This window comes from Dermacentor albipictus, unplaced genomic scaffold (assembly GCF_038994185.2).
Source record: "Dermacentor albipictus isolate Rhodes 1998 colony unplaced genomic scaffold, USDA_Dalb.pri_finalv2 scaffold_31, whole genome shotgun sequence".
Taxonomy (NCBI): Eukaryota; Metazoa; Arthropoda; class Arachnida; order Ixodida; family Ixodidae; genus Dermacentor; species Dermacentor albipictus.
In genome coordinates this window covers 57,754-76,446 of record NW_027225585.1, presented here as the reverse complement: position 1 = coordinate 76,446, position 18,693 = coordinate 57,754, and the positions used below count along the sequence as shown (strand labels likewise).

At 44.9% G+C, this 18,693-nt stretch overlaps 1 protein-coding gene across 1 annotated transcript in view; it reads right to left on the bottom strand.

Annotated features, from left to right (window-relative positions):
* Positions 1–5,297, bottom strand: part of LOC135909873 (uncharacterized) — a 200,294-nt gene extending 194,997 nt beyond the window's left edge. Inside the window, exons 1-2 of the mRNA XM_065441908.1 lie at positions 5,037–5,297; positions 3,453–3,712 (exon numbers count right to left, since the gene is read on the bottom strand). Of these exons, the coding sequence (XP_065297980.1) occupies positions 3,453–3,712; positions 5,037–5,240 (464 nt within the window). The 5' untranslated portion in view covers positions 5,241–5,297. The remainder of the gene's footprint in view (positions 1–3,452; positions 3,713–5,036) is intronic.
* Positions 5,298–18,693: the final 13,396 nt, after the last annotated feature.

The window sequence follows — 18,693 nt, the reverse complement described above, 5'->3', positions numbered from 1 at the left end:
TGTTATATGTACTATTGACGCGCTCTCTTGACTTTATCGCGCAGATCTGCGGGTATCATATGCGCTATAGGCGTGCTCTGTTGATTAGATCGCGCAGGTCTGTGGGTATTTAAGCAGGTGGGTCTTCAAAAATAAAACCAGTTGTTCGAAAGCGCCTGTCCTTGTGTTGCCCCTATTCTTCGTCCCTGTTTGTTTGCGCAATAAAAGAAATTTTAAGATTAATCTGTTCCAACTAGGCCGACTCGCAGTTATGCTTCGGCCTGTAGAGTCGTGAAGGAGTACGCTTACCTGGGTAAATTAATTTCAGGGAATCATGATCATGAGAAGGAAATCCACAGAAGAATGAAATTCGGCTGGATCGTATACGGCAGAGATTGCCAGCTCCTGACTGGTAGCGAACATTGTTTAACTGCGCGAGCAAATGAACCACAAAGACAGCGAGGGACAAGGACGGGCGCAGACTTGCAACTAAAGTTTATTCCACAAGGTACACATATAAATACACACCCGACATACACCACTGCGCGTGCGCGAAAAAAAAGGAAAGGTAAAAGAAAAGTAAAACCTTGTATATGCGAAACGCGACCTACCTACGCTCGTCAATAAACCTAATCTCACTGGTATGTAAATAAACTGAGGTGTCACTGACACATTGTAGTCCCTTCTTTTTAATATGTTACGCCTCGAGTAGCTCTCTGGCTCGGCTATCTCTGCAGCGGCACAAAATCTTTGTTTCCTTCATGATCGGCTTGCACGTGCACGCCAGGCAGTGGACAGGCAGGTGCCCATTCGTTTTATTTCTAATAGACAATTCGTGCTCACGCAAGCGTTCATTCACACACCTTCCTGTTTGGCCAATGTAAACTTTGCCGCATGATAGAGGTATCTGGTATACTACTCCAACACTGCAAGCTACGTGGGAAATGGAGTGCTTAGTTCCGCACCCTTGGAAGTTATTTTTACTTCTTTCTATGCGCGAGCATAGCCCAGCGAGCTTGCCGGGAGCCGAGAACACTATCTCAACTCCATACCGTTTCACAACCTTCTTTAAGTTGTGGGAAGTCTTGTGAACATAAGGTACAACTGTCCGTTTCTTATTTTTGCGCTCCCTTGTGTCTTCAGCAACATTGCCTTCCGTCTTTGTCTTCTTAAGCACTGCCTCCACTACTGCTGAAATGACTGATTGCGGGAAACCGGCTTCTTCCAGCCTTACAATCTGCTTGTCAAAGCTTTCCTGTATTTTGTGCGTGCAGGACTTCCTTAAGGCTGATAAGATGCACTGGGTGGCTATTGCCCGCTTTACCGTTTTTGAATGAGCCGAATCGTAGGGCAACAATTTCTTTTGGGATCTTGGGTTATATTTCCAGCACACATGGTCGTCACAGAAGCTTATAGCGTTGTCTAAAAACTGAATATTATTATCCTTTGTTAGCTCATGGGTGAATGTTAAACCTTTGCCAAGGCGCTGAAAAATGTGTAGTACACCTGCGATGGCGTCGTCATATGTGTAGCTGGCTTGCTTTTTTAAAAGTACAAGAAAATCGTCAACATAACGGAACACGGTAACAACCAGGTCACGATCGATCCCTTCGTTTACCGCTCTGTCAAATTCCGATAAGTAAATATTGCACAAAATTGGAGCAACGCAAGATCCTATACATATACCTTGTTTCTGTACGTAATAGTCTCCTTTAAACTGGATGAAGGTAGATTTGAGGTAAAGCTCAAGCAACGCTAAAAACCTATTAACAGTCAAGCCGGTAGAATTCTGAAAAGACACTTCGCCATTAACTTCAATACATTTCTGAACAGCCTGAAACAATGCAGCGTGAGGGATAGAATAAAACAAATCTTCTATGTCAATGGAAAAAGCATGGCCAATATCGTCATTCGACTCTATAAAGCTAGTAACAGCTTCCGAGTTCCTTGTTTCAAATGGGTCGTGCAATTTCAGGTGCGATAAACATTTCTGCAAAAACTTCCTTACTTCGTTCTGCCAAGTTCCTCTTTCACTCACGATAGACCGGAAAGGGATATCTTCTTTGTGCGTCTTGGCCGTAAAAAACACGAACAAGCCACTCTTCCCTCGCTGTCTTTGTGGTTCGTTTGCTCGCGCAGTTAAACAATGTTCGCTAATACTTACCAACTCGCCCAACAACAAGTTCTACTAAATCCTGACTGGTAGCTTACCATGATCATGGAAAAAGGAAGGTGTACAATCAGTGCATTTTGCCAGTGCTGACATATGGGGCAGAGATTTGGAGACTGACAAAGAAGCTTGAGGACAAGTTAAGGACCGCGCAAAGAGCGATGGAACGAATATTGCTAGGCATAACGTTAAAAAGCAGAAAGCGAGCGGTTTGGATCATTGAGCAAACGGCTATAGACGATATTCTGATTGACATCAAGAGGAAAAAATGGAGCTCGGCAGGTCATGTAATGCACCGGTTAGATAACCGCTGGACCATTAGGGTTACAGAATGGGTACCAAGAGAAGGCAAACGCAATCGAGGACGACAGAAGACTGGGTTAAGCGATGAAATTAGGAAACTCGTGGGCGCTAGTTGGAATCGGTTGGCGCAGGACAGGGGTAATTGGAGAACACAGGGAGAGGCCTTCGTCCTGCAGCGGACATAAAACAGGCTGCTCCTGCTGATGATTATGTAAACATTAGGCCACAGACACTCTTCCCTCATAACGACCTACCTCATAATCGGATATTAGTTTTGACAGCTTAAATTCTGATAAAGACTTAAAATAATTCAATGGATGATCTCAATGATAGCGCACCAAAGAAAACAAATCTGAATCCAACACTCATTGTAGTCCCCTCACGCGAGGAGTACAGCAATAAAGAGGTGGTACGCAGTGACTCCGCTGCCTATCTCATTACCAACTCACCCAAGAAGTCTGTCTTTCGTCGACTGCAAGTGGGGATTGAATCACCTTCAAACTATTTTTTCTTGTTTTGCAAATGGCAACGCCCAGATAACTCCCGGCCGTGGCGTCTGTCCTCCTGAACAGTACGGTGCATCAGGCGATGCTCAAGCTCAAGTGGACTTTGGTTGCGCGCGCGCAGCATAGCCGATCTTGCTGCTTCTCGGCGTTTTAAGGCGGTGACATGGCGTGCAGTTTAATGACATCAGGGTGGTTGACGCTCGCACAATATTGATAAATGCGGAAGCCTGTACATCGCGGTCCACTTTTAAAGGGAACACATGTCTGTAGATCACCTGCGCGAGATGGTTTTTTCCCCTTTGACAAATGACCGGGGCTTCTGAGCAGATAACTTGTAGTTAATGCACCTTCCTGGACATCTGCGTAGAGCATGGACGTGGCTTCAGTCGGAACTAGCAGCTAGATTGTCAGCGAAGCCAGAGCGACACGTTTGAGTTCTTTGCTTATTAATTTGACCGCGCCATGTAGATGTAAGGATAGGGACAATAACGTACACTGGCGTGGAGATCATCTTGATAAACTCCTCGTAGTTCACATGGCCAGCGTTGGTGGGGTCCGCCTCCCGGGTGAGCTCGTCGGCCTCCTCGTCCGTCATGCGCTCGCCCAGTGTGGTAACCACGTGACGGAGCTCGGCCGTCGTGATGAATCCATGGCCATCGCGGTCGAATACGCGGAATGCGTCGCGCAGGTCTGTCTGAGGGCTGAACGCGCGTGTGCACTTCTGCACCATTTCCACAAACTCTGGAAACTGCACCTGCGGTGGGCACGGCACACGGCTAGTCTTGCAGTAACAGCAAGAAGAGACACTCTTCAGAAGGGGGGAACAGCGCACAGACCAATACCAAGATAGCACAAGCGCTGGTGCCGTTTCTATCGAAGTTATCGCGAGAATTAACTGTGATGTTCAATCGGCTGTCTGCCAAATATTTTAGTACATTGCAAAATTTCCTGCTCTTGATTTAGTTGCAGCTCTCATGCCTCTTTTTTTATCGTTAACCCGTTGGTATAAGAACGCTAGTGAAAATCAGATTTTTACTGTGTGACACTGGGGTGCTTCTGAAAGCGGGGTCACAAAATAACGCGCGCTATGGCGTGCAAGCGTATCAAAGGAGCGCAAAAAGGCGTATAAAGAAGCTGGCGTTTGCGGATGCGCAAATCGGCTAGACGACGCTATTTCTAAAAACCCTATAAAGAAAAAAATATTCTGCCAAAAGGATTGATCTGCGCATGCGTGACATTTTCACTAAGCGAGGCTTTCTCTCTGTACCTTTAGTGGAAAGGATAGCGTTTGTGTACTTCCATCTCGCTGTCTCTTCTGTATATTGCTTTAGGTCATCCTTGATATGACCGGACTAGTTTGCGTCCATCAGCAAACAAGCGGGGCAAAACTCGCAGCGGGGCAGGACACAATTTGACGCTGCATAATGCAATGTATGGGCAATTTCATTTCGTACATTGGCGCCATATATCTTAAATAACTCACAATCCTACGTAACAGATTACAAGGCAGCGATGTATTAGGGGCGACACTCCCGTTGCAGTGCACTGATGATGAATTCATCAAGCGTGGCCTCTTACCGACTCGAATGTCCCGGTTCGCGCCCGTGCAAAGGATGACACTATATAAAGCGACGCCTGTGCCGGGAGGTTACCGATGAGGCTGTTCATAAGCGCAGTTTGCTATCATTTACTAAGCGAGTCCTGTTTCTGCACCATTACATGAAGAATTGAAGACATTCATTTAGTAAGTGCGTGAAAGTTTGTTTTACCAAAAAAGCGAAAGGCGAGACAAACAACAGCTCGGGCATTGTGTGGACAGGTCGTCCAGAGAGAGTTCATTTATCGGGTCCCTCACCAGGCCTGTAGCGATGCAATGCAACCACACAATGCAACCACACATGGCAATGCAACCACACACGCGAGGAGCGTAGGTCAGTTTGTGACAATAGTGCGTACTAAAAGTGTTACATCCATGTAGGCCACGAAGACGACTCAGAAATATGATCGTTCGCCTACTCGCAGTGATGACATAAATCTAGGTATATAGTTAAATTGTATGAGCAAAATCGAGCGCTCACCTTCTTCCCAAGGTCATCGGGCACGGTGCTCTTCACGCGCTTCTTGAACTCGGGGTCGGTGATGACTCGGGCGGCGGTTCGGAGGATCTCGTCGACGTGCTCGAATGCCACCGTGCCCGTGCGCTCCGTGTCGAACTTGAAAAACAAGTCCCGCAGCTCGGACACTTGCGCGTCATTCAGTTCGTCTTTCTTGGTGAAGGACATGGCAGACCCGGCCTCCGCGGGTGCTGCCGTCGATCGTGGGCGACAGGCTTCCTTTTTTTCTGTACTGCACGCGCGCAGCTGCTCGTGATTATAATGATGATGATGTCCTCCAGTGTAGGCTCGAGCACGCTATGGAAGATAGCGCGAAAGTAGAATAGTATTTTACAAAAATAAAAGTATAACTGAAAATAGAAAGTGACCCACACATGTGAACGGAGCAGGGTGCTTTATTGGTCTAAAGGGACGCGTAACTATGCAAAGTACGAAGAGAACAGGAAAGAAGCAAGAAGGAAGCCGCTTTTATTCGGCGCTGTTCTTACTTCACATTGTTTCGCTGCCAATTACATACCCGCCAATTCCCCCATCTTTTCCGCGAGATTCCCAAATTCCGATCGATACGGCCAATTTTACGGACACGTCCATATATCTCCGCAAAACATGCCCTAAAGCAACCACAAAAAAAGAAAAACCATGACCACCTCGCGCCCTCCTCTCGGCCACCTTGCGTGTGCCTTGAATGAGACGGTGCGTAGGTGTCTAGTACACGTTCCTTAATTGTACACGCTGTAGGATTTGGAGTGGTCGTACTTGTAGGACGATCAGAGGAACTTGGGCCGACAGGACTAGGTGAGCAGGGATTTATTTGAAGGATTTGCATTTAAAACATGAGGTACATTGGCTCTCGCAGGTACTACTCTCGTAGGTACTACTACTTCTGTCGGCTTTTTGTCGGCTTCTGTCGGCTTTCGGCGAAAATCTGTAATCTGATATCTGATCCTCGTGATCTACTTCCTCACACTTACGCTGCGTCCAGCCTACAGATTTCTCAAGCCGCTGTTGACTTCCTGCGTTTAGCTGCTGCAAATCCTGTATCCGTTTCTTTACTGCTGCAATTTCTTTTTCAACCTCCTGCCGTTTTTGCTCACACTCTTGGCGTTTTCGCTCGCGCTCTTGGCATTCTTGCTTAATTGATTCTTGTTCCTGTCTTTTTCTTAGAATTTGGTTACCTAGGCTTTCGATTAGTTTCAAATCATTGCTACTTGCGAGAATGGTTTTCCGAAGGTCTGCTTCCGTCAAGTCCTTCTCTACGTCTACCTGGAGCTCTTCACACAACCACAACAGGTCATCTCTCGTCAATCACATTAGGACCATGGTCGCTACTTTAAGCTTTGGCTCTGCTGTCACACAATACTTGTTGCGATACCCACGCAAATCAAAATACAAGTAAAAGATCCCCAGCGAATGAAATCCAAAAACACAGTGAAATTGAAGCCTGTTAAATCTTACAGCCAAAACCAAACGCTTACCCACTGAAGCCCCACCATATCACCACTCCTTCCCCGCCGTATCCAGTCAGTTGCAAGAGGTGGTCAATCTCAAGTCGCCTCCAACTTGATCAGGATGCCGGTCGGTCACCATGTGCCAACGTCCGTCAGCTGCCGTTGCTGTCTCCGGGTCGTAGGCCGATTTACGAGCCGTAGGCCGATCTAGGAGCCGTAGGCCGATCTAGGAGCCGTAGGCTGATCTCACCGCTGCCATTCAGTTGTCAGATTTGGAGCGGTCGTAGTTGTCTGGAAGGACCTTGGCAAGAACTAGGCGAGCAGGCTTTACTTACATATTAAGCATTTTAAGCGTGAGGTACATTGGCAGTCTAGCGCGACTCCCATACGGAGCCCGCAAAATGACGCATACAGCAAACAGTTTACGAGCACACAGCTCACTACTACATTTCGAGCATGACAACGAGCACTCAGCTCCCGACGACGAGCACGACACGAGCACACTCTAGCAGCCGGCAAACGCCTCCGCTTCACGTCATAGTTCGACGTCATCGTTCGGTGTCACTCTTCGAGGACCACGTGGACGGAGTCCGAGTGGACGGAAACGTTCGTCCAGTCATTGTAAACTTGCTGCCCCCCCGCAGGACGGCCCACACACACAAAGGCTCACACGTTCGAGCCCACACACACAAAGGCTCACACGTGCGAGTGTCCGGAGCCGACGTCAGAGGGCTTCGTGGAACTCTGCTCTGTCCCCGGTGGCGCTGCCGAGTACCGCATTCCTGAGCTGACCGCGCGCCACGTGGCTGCCGGTCATCCGCAGTTCTCCGAAGGGCGCCCCGTCTGGTGGGCTTGGAACACGTGCAGCGGGCTGAAAGCTGGCACGTTGCCACCCCGTAGAGCCATTCCTAACAACGCGAGCATGTGCCGTATCCGGTCACACTACGAGCACCGAGACGCCTAATAACTGTACTAACATCCATTCAGAGCTGTCTGAGGTTATTATGGCCCATATAAAAAGGGAAAAAAAACGAGGGAATTTTTTTTCTGCATTCGGAGCGTTAGCGGTTTGCTCGCTGTCCCTTGGGGTGACTCAACATCGACGCTGCCAGCATATTCTGACTGACGCCCTCATCGTAAGCCGAATTCCGGACCCTCAGTGCTCCTACGCAGGCTATGTTGAGATTCGGTGCAGCCATGGCCTTCCGTTTCTACCGCCGTAACCATAGAAGATGCAGACTACACAAAAAATATTATTATTTTGATTCATACAGACATATATGTAACCAAATGGCCCAACCATTACATGATAAAGGCTACGAGTAATGTACAAGCAATGTGAAATATGAATTTTAAAGTGCAGCACTTTTGTCTTTACTTCCTATTTTCACTGCAATCACAATCTGTTATCAAACAAAGCACCAATTATGTCGATGTATCTTTGGTGACATGTTTCCACCACTCTTGATTTGACTGAGTCAACTACAGTGCAAGCCAGTCCCTCCCACATCTAACTACTTTCATATGCAAAACAAACCTACCCAATGGCCACTAATTTTCTCATATCACAATCTCATAACATCATTCTGTGCGATGCCATCGCCTTTCACTGCATTCCCGTCTTCTTTGGCACCAAACTATGTAACTATAGTAGACTGCAAGTTGTCTGCCATACACACCACGTGACATTACTATTCCCAATACAGCAATATATATATAGGTCCTCAATTATTTTTCCTATGCGTTGAATGAAGTAATTTGCCGTCAACCTAATTCCGAAGGGCAGCACTTTCGCAAAACTGCTCTTATGGGAGGTGAACTGCCTACTCAAAGGGCCACTTGGAAACTTGATAGTCAAGACTCTCAATCTACACACCCCTAGTGATGAGAAGAAAGGGGGTTAATGGAGGGGCCCGATTTTTGTTAATCATATCATGAGAAGCCAACAAACAAAGACGCCGAGGACCACATGGGGGAAAAACTTCTACTTACTAATTGTATTAAAGAAATGATAAATTAATGGCAATTAAAGTGGATGAAAACTTGCCGTAGGTGAGGGAACGATCCCACACCTTTGAATTACGCGTGCAACGCTCTAACCAATTGAGCTACCACAGCACCCCGTCCACTTTCTTGGGTATTTATGTGTTACTACTAGAACTAACCTTGGGAGTGTTAGCCAGTGCCACCACTCACAAACCTTAGCGGCGGGTGTGGAGCATCGCACACGTAATGCGAAGACGTAACATAATCCCCACCTGCAGCAAGTTATTTTTTTTAATCCACTTTCATTGACATTAATTTATCAGAATCAGAATCATAACGAGTTTATTCATGAATAAAAAGGAAATAATTACTGCAAATGTATATACAGAAGGAGCTCCCGTAGTTAGAAACTGAAATGGCACCACCTGTGCATGATGACTACAAATAATAATGCAAACAACAATGGCAACATGTAAAATTTACGAATAAAGGTTTTAGACGAAAACGCATAAATGAACAGAAAAGCAGCATATGAATGTATTAAACAGTAACAAGGCTTCGGATTAGTCTACACAAGGAGAAACTACAAAAATAGCTTAAGAAAAAAGTATAAAAATGCGGGAGAGAAATGGAGAAACAAAGTGAAAGTTAATAATACAAATCATAATTTACTCAAGTGGGAAAGTCAGGGGGAAGCTAAAAGAAAGTACTTAAGTTCTGTATGAAATCTATGAGCTTTTCTCATTTCTTTAATTCAGTTAGTAAGTACAAGTAATTTCCCCCATGTTGTCTTTGGTGTCTGTTGACTTGTCATGACACCCTTAGTGAATGACAATTGAAGGAAAATTTTGTCATCATTGAATGGTGCACGAGTTGTAAAGATTGCATGATGGTGCATTTGTTCAAAGGCTACTTTTCAATGTTAAATGCGACCTGAAGGTTGAGCCTTTGTAGAGATGTACCTATGCTATGTTAAGCTTCTGTAGCAGAAATTGTGGTATTGATGTTGTAGCTTACATTTCATTACAATTAGGCAAGATGTTTCACAAGGAATAAGTAGTCTTATCGCCGTAAAGCTATCATGATGAAAACACCAATAAAGCAAAATTAAACGCCTGTTACACTACTTCAGTAATTGGTGGCCGGTAAACTGTTTTTATTATTTTCCATAACTCAAAACAGGGGATGCATAACACTGATAACAGTCCAGCTACTCAAACACAAAGGCAAGGGACAACACAAGTGGTGTACCATACCTTTTCTTACGCGGCCTATACAAAATATGTACAAAAGCAGGCCTATGAACTACAAAGCCCAACATAGTCTTGAAACATCCTGCAATGATATACACAGTGATGTAAATGGCCACAGTATCTTCAAGAAAATTTTGTAGCAGGTAAAATTGCAATTTGTAGCATCACTTTTTATGGAAGGTTCTGAAAAAAACAAGAATATATCCGAAATATACTGTGTAAATAAAATATTGTTGCACAAAAAGTGTTGTTTTCGTGGAGGTGCGCAACTTTCGCAACATTGCGCAACTTGCACTGCGTACGACCGAGCGGCAGATCATTCGCCACGAAAACAATGCCAGTACTGCAAGTAGTGTGAACCACGGTTCGGAGAGATAAAGATTCTTGGCAGAAGCAGGGAACCAAAGGCACGTGAGGTTTTGGAAGCATTCCATGTAAAGAAAAGAGGAAAAAACAGTGTTAGTGATACTTCCGTGACCCTCTTCAAAAGCGAAATGTCCTATCTAGAACGGTTTGGCAAATGATGCATTATGGTCATTGTGCGCATGTCTGTGATTTTCCTTATATTTGCTGATTTCTCGGTGAATAAAGATGGATGAAGTTGGCGCTTGTCCTGTGTCGTTCTCCCCACTTGTGATCGTTTTACTTGGCGCTGTTCCTTCCTAATTCAAGTATGCACCATCTAGCCCTAATGAATGTTGTCCTGAACTTCACCATTTCCTTGGTCTATTTCCAATAAACCATAGAGATGGGAGGCAAAAAAATTATAGGGTATTACTTGCCAAAATCACTTTCCGATTATAAGGCACGCCATAGTAGAAGACTCTGTAAATTGGACTACAGGGGCTCTTTAACGTGCACCTACATCTAAGTACATTGGATGTTTTTGCATTTCGCCCCCACAGAAATGCAGAATACTTCCCATCTCCCTGGTCATTAGCGCAGGCATGTGGAGTACAATATTGCTTCTCCAATGCTTTAAGACAGTGTTTGTGCACCGACTTTGTCTCCTTGGCAGCACCCGGTAGACAATGTCTACTTTAGCAGCTACAGAGACAGCCTGTATAATGATTTAGCCCAACGATCCTACAATGACCCTTTTGATCGACGTTTTGATCATTACACACGCGACCTTCATTCACATAGGCCCGTTACAGCCGATGATTTCCGTAGAGGTTTCCCTTACTCTCAACACATGGCTGTGGCTGAACAGTTTCATCAGCATTTCGAATTTTGCCCTTTGCTTGTGCTAAGGCAGCACACCAGGGCGCTATAACGTATAACTATTCCAAACTACAGAAGAACTTCAGTTTGGCCTAGTTGGTATTTACTGCAAATCATATTGACCGCAAAAAAGACGGGGACATAGGAAGAAAACACATAAACAGCACAGGCGGTAGCTGTACCGTATGTGCTGTTTATGTGTTTTCTTCCTATGTCCCCGTCTTTTTTGCGGTCAATATGAATTCCAAACTAATCTATTCCAATTCTGCCATCAGCCCTCCACGATTGGTCAAAAACTTTTTTCGACCACCCCCACTTCACGTGTCTCTCACGCGACGTCACGAAAACCGCGATACTTCCCCATCTGATATGATGTGTACACACTGATTATGCATGATTTGACAGAAAAAAGAAAAACAGTTATTCCTGATTCGACCCGTTTTCGTCATTAGCCCTCGGCTTTTGGTAAAAAGTTTTCGGGCTGCACCCACTTCACCTGCCTGTCACGCGACGTCACAAAACCGCACAAACTCACCGCGTCAAACTGACGTGCATGCGATAAAGGTGCATTAATATGCCAAGCAAAACTAAATTTTCTTCGGAATAGCCGCAGACTGCCCCGTTCCGAAAGGAATAAAAGATGGCTGCCGCCGATCGCTGAGACGTTGCCTACTCGCACCTGCCGGACAGCATGGGTGTATTTGCGTATAATAAAACTTCTTGCGTGGCCGTGTAACGTTTTCGAGCACTTTCGGCACGTTTACCACCTCATTCTGCCAACTCTTATTTGCTGAGGGTCAGCTTTAGCGCCATTCTTAAGCTTCGTTGCATGCCGCCGCGATTTTCGACCAGCCACCGCAAGCTAAGTAAGGGAAAGCCGACCAAACGCAGACGCCGGCACCACCCTCTTCATTCAATTATCGATTTGCAGTGCACTGGCTCTGCCCCAGCGAATCCCTCTCCACTTGAGCGTTATCCTTGCCTCTTGTCAACCAATTAGATACGTCAAGCCGCTCAGTGTAAGCAATGTTATTCGTTTTTCAAGCAAGCAAAAGTGACCTCCTATGAACGAGCAGAGCGTTTGATTCGTCTGTTCAGACAACAGTGCGGGTGACCGCCCGGTGCTTGCGTCGGTGGTTACACAAATTTGACGTCAGGAGATTGGAATAGAAACATGTTGGAATAGTTTTACATTATAGGGCCCCAGATCACACAGCTAGGTACTATGACCGACATCGACCATCGAGCTATGGGCAAACGGGTATATCTATGTCGCCAAGTGGGCGCATCCTGGACACTCAGTGCCCAAAGACTCCAGTCTAGGAAGCCACTGTAACAATTCGCCTCTTCAGATTACAATGACATTATCACCAGCTTTCTGGGCACACTGAATGCCCTCTCCCCAGTGGTGCATCACCAAATTTGAAAGTGGCTAGTGTGGGTTATGAAAATAACGGCACTGGAAAATACTTCAACAGAACTTGCACTTCGGGAAGTTGGTGCTTAGGTTTACTAAACATATATTTCTTGGTGCGAAGTGGAACATGAAGCAGGGGCACAGAAATATGCAGAGAGACGTAGAAGTCAAGAACACTGTTTAGTAATTACCACGAAATGTTCACAGCCAACTCAGACACCCCCAACTATGTGTATGGCGAAGAGTTGGGTTCATGTGCTTATTGAATGTCTATACTATGACTTCAATTGACACAGATGCAACTCCTTCCGTCATGAGCATGGTGTTTAAAGGTATTCTGACATTCAAGAACATTAAGGACCAACGCATATGCTTTTGTGGATAGAGTGGTGGGTCATTATACCAGGTTGGTATTTGTAAAGGAGACGTCTTTTTGGTTGATGAAGTTTTTAACAAGTTTGCTGTTTTTCCTTTCACACACGATGCGGTTCGCGGGATGAACTTTTTACAGTTGTGCGGTGCCACTGTTGATTGCTGAATGGTAGAACTCAGTGCGAGTAGAAGTGTTTCTTCTGGGCTCTTGAAAGACTTGCCCTGTCCTGCAAGTACGCTTTGTATGTCCGTAAATACAGTAGGGCGTGCTTTATTTATTTATTTATTTATCGGTACCTCAAATACCCCTTTTGGGGTTTTACATGAGAGGTGGGCATATTTAGATCATATTTTCAATGAATGCCTTGAACGACGAATGACTGGAGTGGTGCACCGCTTCAGCAGGTACATGATTCCAGTCTTTCGCTGTTTGAACGAAGAAAGGGTTAAGATGAGCTGAGGTGCCAGCGGGAGGGGGATAAACAGTCTTTGAATGACTATGCCTGGTGAAGTGCGATGCGCAGGCATGATGTCGGTCTGATGAAGTAGTGAGTGATAAAATTTCTAAAAGAGGCACAGTCTTGCTGTTTTGCGGCGCTGCTTGAGGGTTGGAAGGTTCAGAGATGACTTAAGTTTAATAACGCTTGTGTGGTAAGAGTAGTCAGAATGAATGAGCCTTGCTGCACGATTCTGTATGGATTCTAGTGCTCTTGCCAGGTTAGATTAGTGTGGGTCCCACACTGAGCATGCGTATTCTAGTTTGGGTCGAACGATTGTTAAAGATGCGAGTAGTTTTACTGAGGGCGGAACAAGACGTAGATTACGCACAGGTAGCATAGTACACGATTGGCATCATTGGTAATGTTGCAAATGTGCGAGGACCAACTAAGGTTATTGGACAAGTTAATGCCTAGGTACTTATATGAAGTCACAGCACATATTTCCGAACCGGCAATAATGTAATTAGCTGAAATAAATAATTGGCGATGATGGAAAGTAAGTAGCGACATTTGTTTGACGTTGAGGAACATTAGCCAATTATTACACCAAGTTTCAATGACGTTAAGGTCGGACTGGAGAGCGCTAGAATCAGCGTCGCTAATAATAAAACGATAGGGTACACTATCATCAGCAAATAAACGAATTTTGGAAGAACAACCTATCGGGAAGTCGTTAATATATGCTAAGAAGAGTAGTGCCTTGTGGCACGCCGGAGATAACGGGTGATAAGGTAGACGAGCAATGGTTAGCGTAAACGAACTGTTGACGGTTAGTCAGAAAGTTGCGTATCCATTGGAGAACACAAGGGTTAAGATTAAGACATGATAGTTTTAGAAAGAGTCGTTCATGAGGAACCTTGTCGAAAGCCTTTTGGAAATCTAGGAAGAGGGCGTCTAAGGGTATGTTTTGATCAAGATGCGAGCTGATGTAATTAACGAATAGAGCTAGTTGAGTCTCGCAAAGACATGCCTTTCTAAAAACAATGTTGATTAGGATTAAAGAAATTAGCGCATGTTAGGAAGTTTGCAATATGAGAATAAATTATATGCTCCATTAGTTTAGAACAAACACTGCTGAGGGAAATTAGACTGTAACTGTGGCGCGATGACGGTGATCCTTTTTTTTTGGTACTGGAATTCTCTTACCTATTTTCCAGTCTTGCGGCACCACTCCAGATGACAATGATTGCTGAAAGATGTGGCATAAAAATACACTAGAGATGTGCGCAGTGTTCTTAAGCATGTTGGAATTGATTCCATTGATGCTGGCTGAGGATGTGAATTTGAGGGATTCAATTAGCTTGGTGATACCATGTGCTTCGATTGTTATGTCTGGCATCATTGGGTTGTTGAGGTAAGGATAGTCTGGGAGGTCAGTGTTAAGTTCAGTATTGAACACGGAAGAGACGACAGAGTTTAGTACTTCAGATACTTTATGGTCTGGAGCACGGTTATTGCCGTTATCATATAGTAACAATGGTTTACGGTTATTTGGGGTAATGTATTTCCAGAATTGTTTGGAATTGTTTTGCAGCATGTTAGGGAGTGTAGTTGAGTAGAAGGTTTGTTTAGCTGTTGCGGCCAAAGAATCAAACTCCTTTTCAGTGACGTTATATTTTCCCCAGGCCAGAGCGGTATTAGAACGCTTGGCTTTACGAAACAATCTTTTCTTTTTATTGTTTAGTCGTTTTAATGTGTCGTTGAACCATGGGGACGCAGGTCGCTCTGTTAAAATGATAGTTGGTACGTAAGTCTTAGTGAGTTCGATCACTTTATTTTGGAAAAGCGTCCAGTTGGTATCTACTGTGCGCTTCGGGAAATCTATAATGTACCAGTTGTAAAATTCGGTTAGTGCATTGTTGATGCTGATATAATCACCTTTATCGTAGAGTGTTATTTTGTTTTTTTTATTTTGTTGCACTGAGATAGCTGCCAGGATAATTCTGCATGTAGTACCGAGTGATCACTTCGTTCTGGTAGATGTGTTACAGAAGTAAGACTGTCGGGATGGGATGTTAAGATGAGGTCGAGTATGCTAGAGCACTGTTCGTTTTTCCGCGTTGGGGTAGATACTAGCTACGTCAAACGAAAGGTGAGGCATGTGTTAAGAAAATTACATTCAAGCTTATTTTTAGACAGTGTTATGACTGGTTCGGACCATGTTATATCAGGAAAGTTAAAGTCACCTAAGAGGAGTAGTTGCGCATGATTAAATGACTTCGTAACAGTTTACAGTGCCTCGTGGAAGTGAATAGTGAAGGAAGCATCTGCGTCAGGGGGTCGATAGCATACACCGATAATATTTTGTAGGTAAGAAGAACTGCACAATGCGAATAAAATTTCTGGAGGTGAAGTGATGTTGATAATGGAGCAACAAAGGCTGCGATGGGTAGCTATCAGAACACCTCCTCCGCGTTTGCCTACACGATCCCGCCTAAAAATGTCACAATCAGGAAGGAAAGAATTAAGCTCTGTGTTATCGACGGTAGAATTCAGCCACGTTTGTTTTAGTACAAGAAGCTTACAATCAGAAGAATCGATAAGGCTACAGAGTGCTTCACATTTCGGCAACAAGCTTCTAATGTTACTATAAACGAATGATACAGGGATGCTATCTGGTTTTGCGATAGTGCGTGATGGTAGCTATGAAGTTGATATGACTCTATTTGTAGTGTTATCATACTTCTAAGTTCTGTTATCCACGATTAGTTTATCGTACCGGAGTTTGAAAGGTTTCTGCTGCGACTTGCCGAACTCGATTAGTTTTTTACGTTCATGCCGAGTGTTAGCTGAGTAGTCTTCCGATATGCTGTAGTTGGACCCTCTAAGTTGTTTAGAATTTGAAAGAATACGTTGTTTTACTTTGAAATGAGCTAATTTGATAATTATGGGTCTGTTTCTATTAGAGCTATATCTGCCAATTCTATGAGCGCGCTGAATATCTAAGGGGTCCAACTTGATATTAAGGTTAGAAGCACAAAGTCCCACAATCTTCTTCTCCGATTCTTGCCACGTTTCACGCTCAGTATCAGATGCCCCAAAAAACACGAGGTTAGAACGACGAGCCCTATCTCCTGAATCGTTTAGTCTTGATGAAATGTCGGAAATGGCTTTAGTGTTTGTATTGACCACTGTCCTGATGCAATTTACTTCGGTTTTTAGTGCAGTTATGGAGGAAACATCATCAATTTTTGTTAGTCGCCTTTTCACGACGCCAAAAATTTTATTGTTCTCCGATAGGTTATTTCGAATTGATTCGATATCACTTAGAAGAGATGCCTGACCTGAGTTTATTTCTTCCAATGCTGTCATTATGTCACAGGATGCCTGCGTAGAACTGGAACGGGTGTTAGGGCCGGGATTCGATTCTGTTACCAGAGAGAGCAAGTTGTATGATGACAGACGTGCAGTCGCGAACAATGGTAATGCAGCAGCCTGGGCTTGTCAGCACTAGCAAAGCGGCATAGCGGGAACGACGCGCATAAATAGCGTAATTGGTTGTTACCTGTAATGCGAAAAGGCGTCGGGCGTCAGTCAACCGCATTGTCGGAGTGCTGCCAAGCCTACTTATGAGAGCGAAGGGGTGAGAGCGATGTAGTGTCGATGCGTCGGCTGAGGCAAGGTTGTATAAAGACGATAAATGCGATAAATTTCCGTTCAGGGGTGGTGCGGCGGAGTAGTCAACGGCGCTTGCGTCGTTTTCGGAGCACTAGAGGGTAGACGAGGTTGGCCCACCTGTAGCACCAGCGCGCTGAGAGTAGGGAGAGCCTACACCACGCAGGCAGGCATACAGCAGACTGTAGACGTGAGGCAGCGCTGAGCGTCGTTCAGCATTGGCATTCCCGGGCAGACGATAGAGGATGTTCCGCCAGGTAAGTGTATCCTGCCAGCCAACACACCGTAAGCCGGGCGTGCGCGCAGGCTTCGTGGCGACTCCGGTAGAACAGCAAGCGCCAACGGGAAGCAGAAGCCTGTGAGCACCTTTAATGCGAAAAGGTGTCGGGCGTCAGTGAACCGCATTGTCGGAGTGCAGCCAAGCCCACTGCATGCATCAATATGCATGCATCACATATCTGTGATATGTGATGCATATGTGATGATGCAGTGGACACTTTACATGTGAACCGCCTAAGTATAATTGCGTTGGTTATGCATTGCATGGTTTTGGTATTGAATGGATGCATATGGCTGTGGGCAATAAAGTGTTCACTCAAGCGGTGGTGCTGCCTCAAGGGTTAAGCATTGTCCAATTTCGAGAAGACTGGCCGATACCCATTGCAGTCCTTACACAACTTCTAAATACAGATGAAGCTAATAACCTGCTCTATGTGTACTCAAAGATATTTTCCATGGTCACTAATTCACTCAATGACCACAAGCGTTGTGCACTGGTGCCCTCCTTTTGAGGAACTGCTTGATACTCGACTCCAGAGCACAATGGCCCACCATTGATTGAATTCGGCACCTGCCGTTGCCTCAACAACGGATCTGCCTAAAAAGTCTGACAAAACCACGAATGTGTGTTGCCCATGGAGCATGATATAATCAGCAATCAAGCCAAAGAAATGTTAGGCAATGGAGTCGTTTAGCAATCATATTAGGCAAGCTCTTAGGCAGGCTCTTGGGCAGCTCCTACGAGGTTGGTGGAAAATAAAGATAGTACATGTTGAATTCGTGTCACTGCCATCTAAATACCAATATACTAAGTTAGCAAATGATAATGAATCGATTGTTTCTTGCAGCCTCTTACTTCTCTGTTAATCTTTGGTCCGGTTACTGCCTAATTTCATTGCACATGGATGACAAGTAAAAACAGGATTTCTAATGCCGACAGACTATTTCAACCTTACTTCACGCCTTTTGGCTGTAATATACAATGTTCAAAAAGTTCATAGAAACTATACTGTGCGGCTTGAAATGGAAAGATTGCACGCGTTACCTAGACGTCATAATATTCAAACAAACATTTAGTGAGCAAACAAGCGTCTGGACTTGGTTGAAAACATCTTAGACAAAGACGGCCTTGTGCTCATTTCAAAGTGCCAATTTTATGAACAACAAGCTGTTCTTGTGCGAGGTCATCTGATCGATAAAAAATCATAAAATCAGATCTACAAAAGACTGTGGTGGTACAGGCATTTAGGAAACCTCACTATGTCAAGCAGCCATTAAGTTTTCTAGGCTTATGCTCGAACTTTCATGATTCGTTGCCACATCTAATTTCTCCAATTAACGCATATGTTTTCATTTCGCCACCTAACCTTCACCACTTCGATCCCTCACTACTAATAGGAGCTTGCATTAATGCAAGTCGTGCTGGTATCAGTGCAGTACCTGTTCAGCACATTGGCAAAAGCATGTACGTGATCTTTTATGCTAGCAGCTCCCTGGGTTGTTCTGAGCACACTTATACAGTGGCCG